At 38.4% G+C, this 18,105-nt stretch overlaps 1 protein-coding gene across 1 annotated transcript in view; it reads left to right on the plus strand.

Moving 5' to 3' along the window:
• LOC133525099 (protein mini spindles) overlaps positions 1-14,955 on the plus strand; it is a 71,839-nt gene extending 56,884 nt beyond the window's left edge. Inside the window, exons 31-37 of the mRNA XM_061861348.1 lie at positions 576-803; positions 2,116-2,239; positions 5,641-5,847; positions 6,869-7,022; positions 7,303-7,367; positions 10,997-11,128; positions 11,631-14,955. Of these exons, the coding sequence (XP_061717332.1) occupies positions 576-803; positions 2,116-2,239; positions 5,641-5,847; positions 6,869-7,022; positions 7,303-7,367; positions 10,997-11,128; positions 11,631-11,726 (1,006 nt within the window). The 3' untranslated portion in view covers positions 11,727-14,955. The remainder of the gene's footprint in view (positions 1-575; positions 804-2,115; positions 2,240-5,640; positions 5,848-6,868; positions 7,023-7,302; positions 7,368-10,996; positions 11,129-11,630) is intronic.
• Positions 14,956-18,105: the final 3,150 nt, after the last annotated feature.

An 18,105-nucleotide genomic window follows, 5' to 3' on the forward strand; every position in this document is an offset into this window, starting at 1 on the left:
CTGTGACGCACTGCAAAAGCGCGGCAGCCCCATCAACACCCGGAACGCATTATTATATTGAATTTGTAGGGCCTTGTACGATTTTTTTGTAAATTTGCTCCACAGGCTGCACGTTAATGTTCTACTTCCTAGTTCCTATGTAATTGTGTAGATGTATTATCCGTAGGTGATTCTTAAATAAATAAAAAAACAATAAAATGACGGGGAACGAAACCTACGGATACTGATGCCATTTTTCTTAAATATTTTTTTTTTGTCCGTCGATGTCTTTTCTGTTGAATGTCTTTTGCGCCACACGTATATTCTTATGGAATTATACCTGTTACAGCGATTACACGTCTGCACTTGTAGTCGCTGATCTCATGTAAATGGCGTAATACCATCTTGTACATTGTACAGTCTGCTGCAGAAATAGTAAAGTTAATCCCCAGCTTGAGAGTTTGTATGCAGGGGGTCCAATATCTCCACAATGGACTGTACATCTTATTACAACCAGACTATGCCATGGTAAATAATTCAGCCGGCAAAATTTAGGCTTTATCTATGATCCAACTAAACAATTATGCCTTCCACAGCGCCATCGTGTCCCTCCTCCACGAATCCATCGGTGTCACGGACCCCGCCTACCCTCGCTACCAAGACCTACTCCTCAAATGCTTCTGGAAGACCCTCAAGATGATTTCCACCTGGGACGTCAACTCGATCGACTATGATGCCGTGTTGTACAAGATACATCTGTTCTATAAGGCGTATCCGAATAGCTATTGGAAGAAAAATCCGGATATCAGCGACACTCCGTACAGGTAAGTCAAGAGTCGCTAGGTAATAACCAGACATAGAAGTTTTTATGGCACAAACGAGTGTTTGAGAAAACATCGATAAATCTGTTATCGATAAGTCAGTCATATATTAATAATTAAAATATCTAACTTTTACTTGCTGTAAATTACTGAGAAATATCAAGACTGCAAGTCAATTATAAATCAGTACATATTTTCTTTGTTACATATGATTAGTATTTAATAAATAATAAACGTAAACTATAGTATACAGTGCGAAAAAGAATAGAAAACTACCAATATATTATATATGTATGTGTATATGTTCTTTTACAATGTTAAAAAAAATATCTATAACGTCTAGGTAACATCGACAACAGACATGTCGATATTTGATTTTGTCAATCACTTTATTTTGCCAATAACACTTCTATGTCTGGTAATAACAATAATTTTACTTCTGGAAGTGGAATGACCCTATCGATTACGACGCATTGCTGTACAAGTTATAGGTATTGGCAGGAGAGTTGAGGTGAATGACTCCACACACAGCTACACAGAGTATTAATCGTTACAACAGTATTGATTGAATGTATGAGTGAATGTGACTTAAGCACACGATATTAACCTAAGAAAAGTCTTGAAGAAACTTATTGGTCTTCCTTGTAGTTGTCGGTTTAACTTGCCATGGGTACGATTTTGTTTTGTGTGCGTGATGATACTTCAACTCTAGTGCCCATACTTGTCCACCTCTTCTATAGCGCTTATCTGAATAACTACAAAGAAATATTGATTCATTGTTTATTGCGTAAGCAATATCATTCCGTGATGAGCGTTACAATTGAACTTCTAGCAACTTTCGGCAAGAAGGAATTTTGGCTGAAGGCTGTCAAGTTCCGACGATTCCGCGGCCGTTTCCCTGACACTTCGGGATTTAAGTTATATTTTTTATAACTTGTATGCAACTTTGAAGGTCTATGGGCCACTAGTTGCCTGAAAATAAAGATATTTAATTTCATGCCAATGATGATAAAAACGTTGAATATATGCATGAGAACACACGCAATGCGACAAAATTAAAAACACGTTTTAATATTTCTCACGGCATATAAAAAACAACCAACGTAATTTGGTCGGGTTATTTGTTGTCCACCATAAAAACGGTGGGCAACAAAAAACGTCTACGTCACTAAGGCCTTTTTAGAAGTAGGCAGAATAGAAAAGTGAGACTGACAAGGACAAACAATAATAGCGCTTTCTCTGCTACTTCTACTGAAAGATACATAAGACTATCCCGTTTTGTCAGTTCCCCCCACCACAATTACAATTGTTTCAGAACCGTAAAAACGCTGGTGCACACTCTAGTCAAGATGAAGGGCGCGTCCATCACCAACCACCTCACGCAGGTCCCCGACGTCAACGACTCCGACCTCTACCCCTACCTGCTGAAGGTGCTCAAGGTTGGTCCACGGTTCAACGTCGCTTTTATAGGCAGCGCGTATTTGCTAGGCACGGGTGTGTCTATTACGTAATAGTACATTACGATACAAGTGCGAAAAATAGGAAATTCGAAACGAGTGGCGATAAATTAAAACACGACCGAAGGGAGTGTTTTAAATCGACACGAGTTGCGAATTACCTATTCGCACATGTATCGTACAACGTTTTACAGTACATATGGCCCTTTAAATGTTCGACACAGTAACGTAATATGCTAATATTCGCACTAGTGCGGTAAAGTAGCACCATATGTACTGTAATAGTACATTACGATACAAGTGCGAAAAATAGGAAATTCGAAACGTGTGGCGATAAATTAAAACACGACCGAAGGGAGTGTTTTAAATCGACACGAGTTGCGAATTACCTATTCGCACATGTATCGTACAACGTTTTACAGTACATATGGCCCTTTAAATGTTCGACACAGTAATGTAATATGCTAATTTTCGCACTAGTGTGGTAAAGGAGCACCATATGTACTGTAATAGTACATTACTGCAGAGGCCGTGAAGTAAGGGATTGCAGGACGAGATTGCGGTAGATTGCGGATATAGCGAGTCTTACAATCCCTGTTCCGGCCAAGGATTGTATAGTGCTTTTCTCAAACAATGTAAGATATGTAAACTACCGCCTTTTTTATTTTTTAAACTTGACATTTGAAAAAGCTATTCGTATGAAGTGTGGAATTAAGAGGAGTGACATCTCCTATGATAGAACTGTTGCAAAAGTGTCCAGCTGTTAGCTATAAATAATAGTTCCAAATCTCTCCAGAGTAGCGCTAGAGTAGCTAAGAACCTAGGCGCTATTGATGGAGTGAAGTGCGCTGTCTATGATTTGATTTTCTTGTTCAAGTATTCTAGGTATTGTAGCGCCACCTATTTATGGTTTTTTGATGACACTTTTTGGTACATGGAAATTTATTTCCTTACCTCCACCTTCCGTAGCTATTCGAGCACCATGTTTAACCAATTATAAATGAGCAGCAGACAATAATGTACATTTCATAGTAACTCCCTACATTACTTTTTGGCCTAAATCAAGAAGTAATGTAAGGAGCCATAAATGAGCAACTTCATGCCTTCATTTCGTGACATTAACGCATATATTTCGGATTACAGTTGCTAAATAGATATTTTACTTAGACGCGTTATTGTTACTTGTAAAATGTTTTTAAAAATATCAAGAATTATTTAGTACTGTGGCTTTATGTGTGTGAGTGAAACTAAAACCTTGAAATTAGTGCCTACAGCTAGGGTATCGGTTAAGTTCTAATTTAGTATTGTCGAATATTTGACGAAGGATGTTGCTGATTTTGTACATGTATTCTAATGACGAAGCCTGCTGCGGATTATAAAAACTTTTTCACGTCAGCAGCTCGAACAAGGGTAATTTGCTGCTTAAAAACAGTGAGCAAAATCGCATTTTGCTCACCGAGTGAGACAAAATAACATTCAAGTGACCTTTAGATTCGAATGTCATTTCAAGGTGCGGGGCCTAATACAAGTTCGAAATATTTGGATTCTATTGTCTTTATCCCTTTCACGTCCTTAGCAAAAAGAAAGAGACAAAAAAAGTGCATACGTAATTCAACGGTATATTGACGGTTTATAATAGACCCCCGAAATAAGTCAGACCGCATCGTTCCAAAACACCCTACGAGTCTTTATTCGTAATAATTAATTAATGAAATAAAAGTTTAAAATTTAATAAAAACACCATATTTTACGTATTTTATTCTACAATCAAAACAATGAAATTATACAAATTTACGCAATTGTTACGCAGTAAATAATTCTACTTAACTACTTTTAACGATCTCTACTATAGTTGATAAATAGTAGTAGCCGTAATTCGGACCGGATCTTACAAAGTTCTTTTTTTACAAAAAAAAAGTTGTCGATTGAACTGTCAATTGATGTTCGTTAATTCATTATTTTCGTATTATTTTATTGAAATTTCTTTCGTTTTGTTTTATTGCGGTAATTAAAGTTAATTGTTAGAATACCTTCAGAAAACATGAGTGAAATAGTGATCCGTCCGTCTGGATTAAATTTTTTCAGGTTGTATTTTTTGATGGCTGACTGACGTGAAAATTTTTGTGTACTACACGAGATCAAAGTTATTTACATCTCGTGCGCTTTTGAGTCCCTTACTACGCTCAAGATTCTGAATTAGATTCACTCGCTACGCTCGTGAATCTATTATAGACTCTTTCGCTTGCACGGGACTCAAAACAAGCACTCGAAGAAATATCAAACTTTGCTCTCTTGTTGTACAAATAACTATTGTTATATATCAATCAGAAGAGCTACTTAATTTCCAATAATTTCAATGTTATATAAAACAATTAGCTTATATTTTGTTTTATTCATTTTAGATACTTCCATTTTGCTTTTTTTCACAAGACATGTCTGCAACGATTTTGATAGCACACGCAGTGCAAGTGTTATTTATACGTCATAATTTCAAAGAAGTTTGACGTTTAAAATAACACTTGCGCTGCGTGCGCTACTAAAGTCGTTGCAGACTTCTCGTGGTCTGAATAGATTTTATTATTAAAAAATATTGAAAAATATACTATCTCCGGCAAGACTCCAATTTGCCACCTTTCTGACTGAACACCGGTCTGATCACTACTGCCAACTGCTACTGAGGCTTACCAGAAGAAGCGTGCGAATCTTTCCCTTCCTTCCTTTATGTTTTGACGCCTTAGGGAGGCGCACAGAACCACAGAATAATTAGTAATTGTACTACCGTACAGAAGTAACACTTCCTACAAAACCACAGTTTGGCACTATCACTTCCGGCTAAATTCAAAAATTCAAAATTCAAAAATTTATTCTGCAAGTAGGCCTCAAGGGCTCTTTTACAAGTCAATACAACATTTATAGTAACATCATATAGTGACATGAAAAATACATAACAACATTTATAAATACAACAGCCAATACCTGGGTAAACATTACATTATAATAATCTTAAAATAAATAATTACTACAATACAATAGAGATGTATAGTCTCTATGGTCTCTATGTAGGGTTGTCAAAATTCAAGTTATTTCTTGTCTGTGGTGGGGCACGCAAAGGGACGTTAAGTTGTGCCAACCCTAATAATTGCTCGTAGTAATGCCGAACGGAGCCGAAGAATGCCCGTAAGAATCAGTTTCGCCCCTCTGACAGAACCCAATAAATTGCAGGCATACTTGAAAATGTATATAATTCTTTCAAAAAAGCAGGCTACAGCGTATCTCCGGAATTAAGATAAATCAGACCAACGAGAAGGTAGTTAAACTTACTTGTAATTAATAATATAATTCACGTCTTAAATCACCTTTTATAACTAACATTCCGTTTGCAGCAACTGAAACTAGACGAGAAGAAAGAAAACACGCCGGACGCCCTAAACGGCGCGTCACTGCTACAATCCATGACGGGCAACTCGGCGCCGCTCAGCGCGACTTCGAGATTGCCCCGCGCTGTTCACGAGGAACTAGCGCTGATACTGAAGCGTATAGGCAGCAAGGAGCACAATAGAGAAGCACTCGCTCACCTTTACGACCTCCGCGTAAGTTCTGTCCCTACAACAATGCTACAGTCTAAAGGCAACTCAGCGCCGCTGAGCGCAAAGTCGAGGTTGCCTCCCGCTGTTCACAAGGAACTAGCGCTGATAATGAAACGTATAGGTAGCAATAGCAAATAGAGAAGTACTCGCTCACCTTTACGACCTCCGCGTAAGTTCTGTCCCTACACACAATGCTACAGTCTAAAGGCAACTCAGCGCCGCTGAGCGCAAAGTCGAGGTTGCTTCCCGCTGTTCACAAGGAACTAGCGCTGATAATGAAACGTATAGGTAGCAATAGCAAATAGAGAAGTACTCGCTCACCTTTACGACCTCCGCGTAAGTTCTGTCCCTACACACAATGCTACAGTCTAAAGGCAACTCAGCGCCGCTGAGCGCAAAGTCGAGGTTGCCTCCCGCTGTTCACAAGGAACTAGCGCTGATAATGAAACGCATAGGTAGCAATAGCAAATAGAGAAGCACTCGCTCACCTTTACGACCTCCGCGTAAGTCGATTTTGTCTAACATTGTCACCATCATCATTATTTTTAACTGGATAACAGGCTCAGCGTAGATCTCGTCAAGTACGTCACAAGTCCTGATCCTATCTGGTACAGAAGTGAAACGCAATCTTCCGATAGTCGATCGAGCTAACGGATGGCTGGCGTCCATCGATCGATTGAAGTGACCGAAGGGTATCTATAAAAGACCTAAATACAAGATCCTCCTCCTCGCGTCGTGTTTCCTTAGCTGAGGGTCGTAAAATCCCCGTGGAATCAGCTTCACTTTGCCGATGTCCCGCCATCTGTGCCTGTTTTTGTCATCGTGCAGCGCGACGTGCAGTTGAGTGTCCAGGGTAGAACGGACTTGATCTGCCCACCTTGGGCTATGGCCTCTAGGTCACTTACCATCAACCTTGCCAGTAACGATGAGTTGTTCAAGGTGGCCTTTCCTGGCTACGTGACCGAAATGCTCCAGTATCCTACGTAAATATAAGATATTTTTTTCAATATAACATATTTTCTAGGAGCGGCACCCTGAAGTGGACATCTGGACGTTCATGCAAGGTTCTTCGTTCTATTTCCGCAATTACGTCGAGCGCGGGCTGCGCGAGGTCGCCGAGCAGAGGAAAATGAACTCTATGCCCATGTACAAACACGACTACAAATCGGAAAACATTGGTGAGCTGTTTTGTGTCATTTTATCACCGAATGTCTCAAAAAATTATTGCCAAATTCGTAAATAGTTCTTAAAACTCTTGTGAAAGTCCCCAGAAGTTTCCGGGAATTTTTACAAATTTTGGGAAACTTGCACATGCGTAGGTAGAATTTAATTGACCGTTTTTAAAACCTTGTATATATTCATTTCATTCAAAATAATTCAAATACCAACGAAAATGATAGCTGTTGATGTTTGTTGACGTTAGAAAACTGCTAAATCGAAGTTTATGTTTATTTTCAGATATAAGTAATGAAACGGAGGAGAAATCTCATTTAGTATTCATGGAGCGATTAAGAGCTTTGCAGGTATGTTCTTTACAGGATATTATTATCATGATGCAGAATAAGAGCATTGAAAATGCAAGCTACAACAACGCGACATTCGAAAAAATATTAACTTTTATGGGACGGCATATTCTTCCTATTTTAAGAGGAATTCCTAGTTGCGATTTTTCCATACAAACGCTCTCGACTGATTCCTCCCTGGATTTTCAACCTGGAGCAGTGATTTTTTCAAATAAGATCAATATCATCAATATCTGTGCCGCTATGTTTTGCTTTTTTGGATTATTTTATTTTGAAGAAAGATACAGCGCCTCGAAAATCGCAAAAACGGCTAAATTGAATTGGCTGTAAAAAAAGGCACAGTATACAAATATGACAAAAAATATCCAAAAAATCAAAACATAGCGGCATAGATTATTTCTTCCTCTTGCAATTTCCAAAATTTCATAATGATTAGTTGCGTTTTGGAGGAGGAAACAGTCGAGAGCGAAACCTCGATTTTTGAGTTTTTTGCGAGTGAATTTCGGTCCGAGCTGCAGTTGTCCTTATCGCACGAATTGGAGGCGGAGACAGTTTCTAAGTATACGTACACAGAAGGAATAGTTATGGGCATAACATCCTTATTAGGGATTGCAGAACCGGTACTGTTTTAAAGAACCTGGATTTCCCGGTACTTTCGGAACTGGTCTAATTATTTCATTATTTTAAATAAAACGACAGCATTTTGCGATTTGACCACCTTTCGTATTATAATTTAATAATCACATTTTCTTTTATTACGTAGTAGGCAATTTTTTTTAGAAATATAGTATTTTACATTGCTCACACTTGTGCGTCACAAGTAAAAGATAACTACTTTGATGTTTGCCACTAGATAGCAAATTTAATGAAATTACATTGACGAGGGGATTTATATATAAGTATCGCAGTCATATTGTATAATCCGCCGTATTACATTACGGCTAGTCGATATAAAAATAAGGGCCATTTTGAAATGCGGCGGTTCAACGATTAAGGTATGTTGGGTAAATACCGGATGCGGGTGAAGAACGTAGGACATTCATTTCCCCCTAATTTGGCTTTATTTTTTAATGTTGGCAACATTGTGTAAGACGCCATTTCATTGCGCCTCGACTGTCAGTGTCCCCGCGTCGCTCAGGGAGTCGCGCTTGTGCTATGTGCAATCACAGAGAGCAAGGTAAATTTCGCGAATTCTTCCGTCTATCCGATCTTCGCTCTGTAATTTATTTTGCGTATTGTGATGAAACTGTGTTTGTTTTTGTAATTGTGTTAACAGACCTAGCACTGCTGTAGACCGATATCCGATCTTGACCCTTCCAGGTAAAGATCAGACCAGAAACAATCGTATCTTTACCTATTTAAAAAAACAGCAGTGATTATCAAACTTTAAATTTTCTTCAATTTACCTACTGACCTTAATTATCACATTAATTGTTTTCTTGATCACACTTTCGGACCATTATTTTTATCCAGTACCACTACCAGCGCGACGATTACTGACAATACAATTTTTTTAATTTCCGCAACCCAAAGGTTGCCTTTTAGCGATAAGACCACATGTTGTTTACCTGTGCTTATGTGTATGTTTTTTTTGTATTGTTTTCTTTTATTGAGGTCTGCAATAAAGAGTATTTATATTGTATAGGGATGATGATACATGTTGTTTATAACAAAATCGAGTAAATTAGATAGCAAATGAGCAATTTTTCGCAATAAAGTACCTACACATACGGATACATTTGTAGATGTGCACGCATACATACATTGCTAGTTTCGGATACAAAATAGAGATAGGGCTTCGAAATTAGTTTCCTTAAAATGCTTCAAGAGGGCTCTCTTTTCCTATATATTTACTCTTTACATACGATCCTTACATTTTATCAAAAAAAAAGATTGTATATAAACTACTGCGATTTTTGATACATATATATATATATATATATATATATATATATATACATAATTGCAAAATTAAACCAACAAAATCGCAATTTTAATTATTTTCCATACTTCAAGATGGGCTCTCAGTGACCTTGACCTTTATAAAGAACTACTTAGTCTTTTTGATTTCTAAGTTTGATTCTTATTTTTTTGGCGACCTTCATTAAAAATGACTGGGCACGATTATTTTTTATTTTGATTTTTGTCCCTCCTACTTGAGTACTTAATATCTTCCAGTACATTCCATTCAATAAACAATACATTTACACTTTCCCTAAACCTGTACAGTTCATGAAATCTTAAATTGTCAAAACTACGCAACGTATCTATTATTTTAGTGGTTTTTTTTTATTACTTCGGGTAAACCTTACAATAAGAGGTTTCTTAGCACATTGTTTACTTATCGAATTGCCTTATGACATAGGTATCAAAGTTTGAGAGCCACAATTTTACCAATTTTTGTATCCGGGTTAAGATCGGATACAAAAGGGTAGACACCGGACCTATTTCTTTGTGATACCTTATTCTCTTTCCATTAGAAGCAACTTTTTTTCACCATCCAATGTTCTCCCTTGATGGCAAAACACTCGTTACCCTAAAAAAAAGTATGTCTCATCTTTACACAGGTACAAAACTAAAACCGTTCTATATTGAAGATTACCAAAATTCAGGCCGAATCTACGGTTATTATTTAACGATTCGCTACGTACTTCAAGAATCTGTCACGTGTTGAGATCTCGAAAAAACATTTTTTCACGAGTTCTCTCAATTGGTCCCAAAATTGTCCGGCATTATCCCAACATACTTTACCCAGATTGTCATTGCGATACGTTCTTCAATAAGGCGGCCCAAGTTTAGCTCCATCGTACTACAAGTTAAATAGATTGTAGTTTAACCATAGGTATATTTATACCTACTTACAAATTTTCACAACACACCATGATCACTCCCAACTTACTGATACGGATAGGTACAGTCAAGTGTAAAAATATGGGCGTACACATCTTACTCAAAAATATGTCCCATAGCATCTTATTCCAGTGTAATAAGAGCGTAGTACCATATTTATGAGACGATTCTTTCGATACATATTTTTGCACTTGACTGTACGACGACAACCGAAGCTGAGACATCATTCTTTTTTGCAGTTTTTACCTATATGGTAATTAATATCAATCAATCAATCATTTATTATTTCGTCATCATAGGTGTAAAATACATTTAGTACAGGTGATAGGGTGTTTGGTATTAGGGTGTAATAGGTACAGTATAATATAAAAATGAAAAACAATATTACGTGGTAACAACAAAAACAACTTGCGTCGGGCAGCGCAGAATAAATTCCGTCTGGCTCGCGGGCGATGTCGACGGAACGGCGCGCAATGAGCGAGCGCACGCGTCTCGCGTCTGTGTGCGCGCACTCACACTTAGATAGCTCCGGCTCCCGCCCACCGCAGCGCGACAGAAACATAGCTTCAAAAATTCGAGATTTGAAAAGTTGCTCAGCTAGGAATTGCTCTTAAAGCTGTCAATGTGATTTAATGTGCCCGGGCATGCACAGAGTGAATAAAGGGGCTTAGCGTGGAAAATTATTCTTCGAGGGCGGATTTTGATTACGAATCAGCTTATTATGATTAAAACGGCTAGTTTCCCTGATCGATTGGTTAATGTTTTCTTAATGTTTCCAGGCCAAAGCGGGCATGAAGACAGAATCAGCGCCAACATCACAACCCCGCACGCCGGTGGACAACCGCGGCCTGCAGGACGCCATCATCGAGCACAGCCTGCCGCGCGCGCACAGCATCGACCCGCAGCTAGAGGTATGTCTGGTCTAGAAAGATCGTCAGTTTACCTCTTGTCTGCGAGTGTCGTCTGGTATGATATTGATAAGGATTCTGACCGAATTTTTAGTCATCTTTGGTTTTTTTTCGAGAATGATTCTTTGTGCTCTATTCAGCACAACCAAAGTTTGAACACGATTTTTGTACACCAGACACACACCGAAGGTTATCGACTAAAACTTGAATTCTTTTTGTTAAAAAAACCAAGATATTAAAAGCAGAAGACAAGTATGCGTGAGAACACCGCATGGCTCGAAAATATTTAGTATAGAGGAGCACATCGTTGCTAATGTAATGATAGTAATGATTCACAATATAATGCTGTTGAGACTAATTTGACACTCCCTAAGGTCCCAGAATCTGCCCATGGCGATGTGTTTCAAATTTTCTGTCTGACATCTGCGGAGAATAACTGCTATTTCTGTTATTCTGAGAAAACATGTTTAACTTCTCTTCTAATATAACAATTATCTGTTTCTAGCTCCACTCGACGCAGCCGATGTCACACAAAAACGAGGCGGCAGTCGACGCGCTCCGCCTCAAACTGCAACAGATCAAAAGCTCCTCCAAAAGATAAGGACGCCACGCTCTCCCCAGGCAGCTCCCTGAACCATCCCGGCGTTACGTTAACCTTTACAACGTCTCGTCTATAGCTGAAGTACAAAAAATAACACCATCTGTTGTTTACGTAAACCTGTGAGTGCGATAGAAAACGCGTGAGTCGAACTTTTTGCGCTCCAGTCTAAGAGTTTCCATGTCAGGCTAGTCACCATTCTCGTGCGACGATGGCGTGTTAAAGGTTAATGTTATAATCATTTATCCGATCGGCAATCTTGTAAAAATTTGCAATAGCATTACCCGTTTCAGACCTACAAAAGTTGTTTATACCAACTGAAAATGAAGTCTGTTGACATTTATTAATATTATCACAGATTGGACGGGTCTGAATGGGATGAAGTACTTGTTGTCATTGTGTGGGTGAATAGTGAAAACTGTTGTTTTTTAACTTGCATGGTAAATTTGTTATCGAAATGACAACAAGACATTTCGTAATAGAGATTGCCTACCTTCATTCAAATCGACAATACAAAACATGACAATTTCACGTACCCACTAATTTCTTAGTTAGTTCCTATCGATTTTAGTATTAATTATCTTGTAAAAGGCCTATGTGTTTGGAATTGGAAATGTTAGCGTCCACGACTTAATGAAAGTTTTGCGCATGACCTGAAAAACAGCCTATACAGGGTAAAATATGCTTCAGACGTGCGTAATACGCCTCATTTTTCTCTTCAAATGAATTGTGTAAATGAACTTAAACTTTTCAGTTGATGTGATGACGTCATTATTGGTCATCAGGGACTACTACATACAAATGCCTATATTAGATATTAATACAGTTAATTTGGCTTTTGAGATGTTGGTCATATGTTACGCGAAGCGGACTTAAGCATATATGCTCGATGAGCAGGTCTACACCGTTCGAGTTCTTGAAGGATAATAAAGCGATTAAATCGTTGAAAAAGATTTTACATCAAACTAAATGTTTTACCAAGCTTTTATTATACTTGCAATGTAACTATGTATGTTTGTACGGGTCAAATCTTGCAAGTTAAATTTGAACCACTTCCCGGTTTCCAATGAAGCTGAAAAACATTCATATGTAAGTCGGGTGACAATGCAATATTATGGTACTATCGAGCTGATCTGATGGAGGAGACAGGAAGTGGCCATGGGAACTCTGTGATAAGACAACGCAAGCTAATTGTGTTTTGGGTTTTTAGAATTGTCTCGATGAGTATTAGTTGTCTGTGGAAAAAAGTACAGTCAGCGATAAAAGCTTGTACCAAAAATGAAATTTTTGACAAACTTTTTAAGATATATTCGATGTAGACTTACTTATTGAGAAGCGAAGTCTTGCCTATAGACTCATTAAGTCGGTATGACGGTTGTTTTTAAATAATGACGAATGATTTTAAACATTAGCGAGGTGAAACTAATCATAGTTGACATGAGATGTATACTTATTTCTAAATCGTAGGTTGTTACCATCGTGTCTTCAATGTTATGGATATGTCTGTGTCTGAGCACTAGATTGCACTTCAAAATGCCCCATTCAATGTATCTAAAACGAATAAATAAAATGTCAATATCGTGTTGTATTCCCAACTATCCCAGCCGGGCACAAATGGGAAGGATCCATTCCCATTTGTGCCCGGCGGGGACAGATGGGTATACACCAAAATCATGTTCATGATAACTTATCTGTAAAAATCTTGTATTCGACGACTACTGTAAGCAGTTCGTAATAACCATGATAGATCAAATTTATCTGTGTATAAATTAAATATTTAGTAATTTTGTAACCATGTAAAACTAGCCAAAACACAATATTTACGAATATTAATATAGACTAATTCCATTGCTGAAATTTATAATGATATTATTTTGTATGTTTATGAGATCAATGTAGTTTTCATCACGCATGAAGACAATTATTGACGATTCACGCGTATTCTCTTAATAGATATTGTTATTTATGTATGATGACTAGATCAGGAATAATTAACATAATACTGATCGAAACTACGGGACATGTTATCGATAAAGTTGCATCCACACCGCAGTTAACGTGGAGCAACACTAGGTAAGTCGGCGAATGTTACCATGTTTTTAGTGTTGCTGTATACAAATTAACTGTGGTGTGAATGCACCTTAACCCAAGCATCTTGTCTGTTTTAAGTCCTTGCCTAATTCCTGATCAAGTTTTATTTGAGCGTTTTCGATGTTTCTAAGACTGTTTTCGAGTTAATGTTTTAATGTAATACTCATGTTATGGTTTGTTGAAGCGAGTAGAGGTCATCCAGTAGGTTTGTAAAAAACTTGGTTAAGCTGCGATGAGGCCATAGTTTATAGTTTATTTTACTTCATTTACTTAAAATAATGTTATACTTATAATTATAGTAATTTCGCGACTTGTGGGCAAAACTAAACCTACATAAAATAAAATAAAAAACATTCCCTTTCCAGTATTGGTTCGATGTACAAAATATTCATATCTCATTCTTCATTCATTATTTAAACTAGTCCCCCTATTCCATTATAAAATTGTTAGTTTGGGGCGTAAAAGTAATGGTTCTGTATCGTATCCAAATAGACCACCTAGCCTGATAGTTAAACTACTGTTACATATATTTTCATTATCACGTGTTCTTTAGGTATAGAAGTAGGAGTCGCATACTGGTTGAGCGCCTTATCATTTGCCTGTTTAATATTTTAAGGGCCTAGTTATAACAGGTGTTAAAGACGCATAAAGATAAGTACACAAAGAGGGCAGTTTTATTATTCTGCAGCATGCTGAGAAGAGAAATGATTCGGTCAAGTTCTGTTCTAATGTATGGAGAAGACAAACAAATTATATCCAGCTTGAAACGAATGTAGTATGATACCTTTGGGGATGGTGCTTTACGCAAGCTAGCGTCCCCTCAAAAGGGCTGTTGAATGCTTGTGGGAGATCATAAGTGTAAACGCGTCTCAAATGCAGCTTTATAAATAGTGCATCTCATATAACTGGGTCGTATTTGCTATGCTTTAAACTACCTTATAGCCCAAATCTTTGATTGTGTCCAAAACTGAAGGCATGTTTATATTAAGCCTTGCTTTGTTTCTTTAGTCTAGCGGTTGTATCTACTTTGTTTTTAACAGATTTGACTTCATTAATTACGAGCATTTATTTATTACATGTAAATTAATGTATTAAAATCATGATTAGCTATTATTAATTATAAAGTTCATACGACACTGAATAGTTGTTTCATTACCCGTATCTTTGTTGTAGACTAGTCTGTGCGGAAAGAGTCGTGGAATATAATGGGTCCCATTACATTCCACGACTCTGTACGACACCGTAGTGTTGTGCAACTGAGGGCCTTTTTGAATGAAACGTGGGTTACCCCCGCCTGGTATCAGTGCCACCCACTTTTAAGACTGGTAACTACATGGACTAAGAAATCCCAGCTGACCAACCACCAAAACCAAAGTTAATTTCTTTCTCAGTAAGTAGTAGTAGTAGTAAGTAGTCACGTGTTTTCTTGTGCATAGTACGTTCTGTAGTTCATGCACGCTCCCTATAGGGAGCGTGCATGAACTGTAGGAGGCAGCACAGGAGCCGTCAGATTTTTGGCGCGAGGCGTAAATGTGATGTTTATTGTTCCGATGTAGCCCACAAGATGGCAGCACTTACTATGCACAAGAAAACATGTGACGTGTAAATTGACATGTTTATGGTTCCGATTCAGGCCACAAGATGGCAGACCCTCCAACGCGCACGGTCCCTATACGAAATCTTAATTCAACCATTACAGTCAACGAGTAGAAAGCGGCCAAGTGCGAATCGGACTCGCTCATGGAGGGTTCCGCACCATTTATGACGTATTAAAAAAAAACTACTTACTAGATCTGGTTCAAACCAATTCTTGGTGGAAGTTTGCATGGCAATGTATATCATATATTTTTTTTAGATTTTTCATTCTGTTATTTTAGAAGTTACAGGGGGGGGGGACACACATTTTACCACTTTGGAAGAGTCTCTCGCGCAAACTATTCAGTTTAGAAAAGAATGATATTAGAAACCTAAATATCATTTTTGAAGACCTATCCATAGATACCCCACACGTATGGGTTTGATAAAAAAATATTTTTTGAGTTTCAGTTCTACGTATGGGGAACCCCGAAAATTTATTGTTTTTTTTTTTTTTCTATTTTTGTGTAAACATCTTAATGCGGTTCATAGAATACATCTACTTACCAAGTTTGAACAGTTCTAGCTCTTATAGTTTCGGAAAAAAGTGGCTGTGACATAATCGGACAGACAGACGGATATGACGAATCTATAAGGGTTCCGTTTTTTGCCATTTGGCTACGGAACCCTAAAAAGTATGTTAATTCCCTGTACCTGCTGGGTGGTGTCCTATAAATAGGTAAATTATGGAGTGTGGAATTAAAAGGAGTGAAATCTCTTATCGTAGAACTGATGCAAAAGTGTCAGCTGTCAGCTATAAATAATAGTTCGAAATCTCTCCAGAGGGATTCGGCGCATACTGCCAGATACGCAAATTACCTGATACGCAGATGACCATACTTTCATTCGTGAAGTACCTGGTACACAAAAGACCCGATACGCAAACGACAAACGACCTCAATTTTTTTCGCAAAAGACCCGGGTGCTTACCGGGAAAATCGAAATTCGCAAATTGCGGGGATCTTTCTCTTTTACTCTCACTAAGACGTAATTAGAGTGACAGAAAAAATGCCCGCAATTGACGAACTTCGATTTTCGCGGTAGGCCTCCCGATACGCAAATGACCTGAAAATCCTGAAATTCTTTCGCGAAATACCCGATAAGCACACGACCTGACCAACGACCAAGTTCATATGGTCCCATCAGTAGGACGAAGCGGAATTACAATTCCTGACTTACTAGCATGAGTTGCATTCTCACGCTCGAGTCCATACTTGAAGGGTTTGCAATCCGGATCCGAAATGTATGAAATTATCCGCGGATCTTCCCATACATTTCAAATCCGTCGTGCAAACCCCAAACATGGACATAATAGATCGTCATATTCTGTATGAAAAACTTAAAGAAATGACATCAGAGGGCCTACCGCGAACCACGTTCGACGTGTTGCAACACAGGGAGGCAACACGTCGAACGTGGTTCGCAGTAGGCCCTCAGTCCCCACTGCGACAACTGACGAATTCATACTCCGCGAGCTGCGTCTCTCTCTCTCTTGCACGTTACTTCGCTAGTCCGTTGTCCAATTGAGGGCAGTTGGTCTCTGTCTGCTCCCTTGGAAGATTCGTGACAGAATGCTTATATATTATGTATGGAATACCTTACAACTTTGAATAGGTATCCTGTCACTCGCGAATGAATACTGCAGTGGCAGCATGTCCGTCACTTTCGCGCTTACATATTTGTTAGAACGTAACAGGCATGGTGACAAATGATAAAGAGCCGACCATCTTAGCCCTACTGTACGGCTAATATGGTCGGCTCTTTATCATTTGTCACCATGCCGTTCATCACGTTCTAACAAGTATGTAAGTGCAAAAGTGACGCATGGCATGACAGGTGATAAAAATGCGACCATGATACCGCGGCTGGTCAACGTAGGCGGTAATATGCGTATACAGCCATGGTCATATGCGAAACAGGTAATTTGCGTTTCTGGCACTATGCGTAGATTGATTGATCTATGATCGATCGATGAGTATCAGGTCATTTGCGAAATTAAAATCTGGTCTTCTGCGTAGATGGTAATATGAGTATATAATCATGGTCATCTGCGTATCTGGCAGTATGCATCGGATCCCTCCAGAGTAGCACTAGAGTAGCTAAGAACCAAGGCGTTATTGACGCAATTATTGACGGAGTGAAGTGCGCTGTCTATGATTTGATTTTTATTTCAAGTATTCTAATAAAACGTAGTGATTATATGCTCTTTGTAGTCTAGGTATTGTAGCGCCACCTATTTAGGTTTTGTGACGACACTTCCCTTCACCTGGTAAGTATAAAAACCCCCTAAAGGTATTTAAAAAATGCAATATGCACTATGGTCAGCGACCCGTCTATAAGTACCGCGAAAATCCAATTTCGTTATCTGTCTCTTTATCGCTCTTATATGCAAGAGTGATAGAGAGACAGGTAATTGCGGCTTAATTTGAGTAAAAGAGAAAGATGCCCGCATTTTGTGAACTTCGGTGTTCGCGGTAGGCCCTCTGTACTTGATCTGAGGGTCTACCGCGAACACCGAAGTTCTGAAATTGCAGGTATCTTTCTCCGTCACTCTAATTATGTCTTATTTGAAAAAAAAGAGAAAGATGCCCGCAATTTGCGAACTTCGATGTTTGCGGTAGGCATTCTGTACAGTCAACATACAGCGTAATTTTTT

The sequence above is a fragment of the Cydia pomonella genome, chromosome 14 (genome assembly GCF_033807575.1).
Source record: "Cydia pomonella isolate Wapato2018A chromosome 14, ilCydPomo1, whole genome shotgun sequence".
Classification (NCBI taxonomy): Eukaryota; Metazoa; Arthropoda; class Insecta; order Lepidoptera; family Tortricidae; genus Cydia; species Cydia pomonella.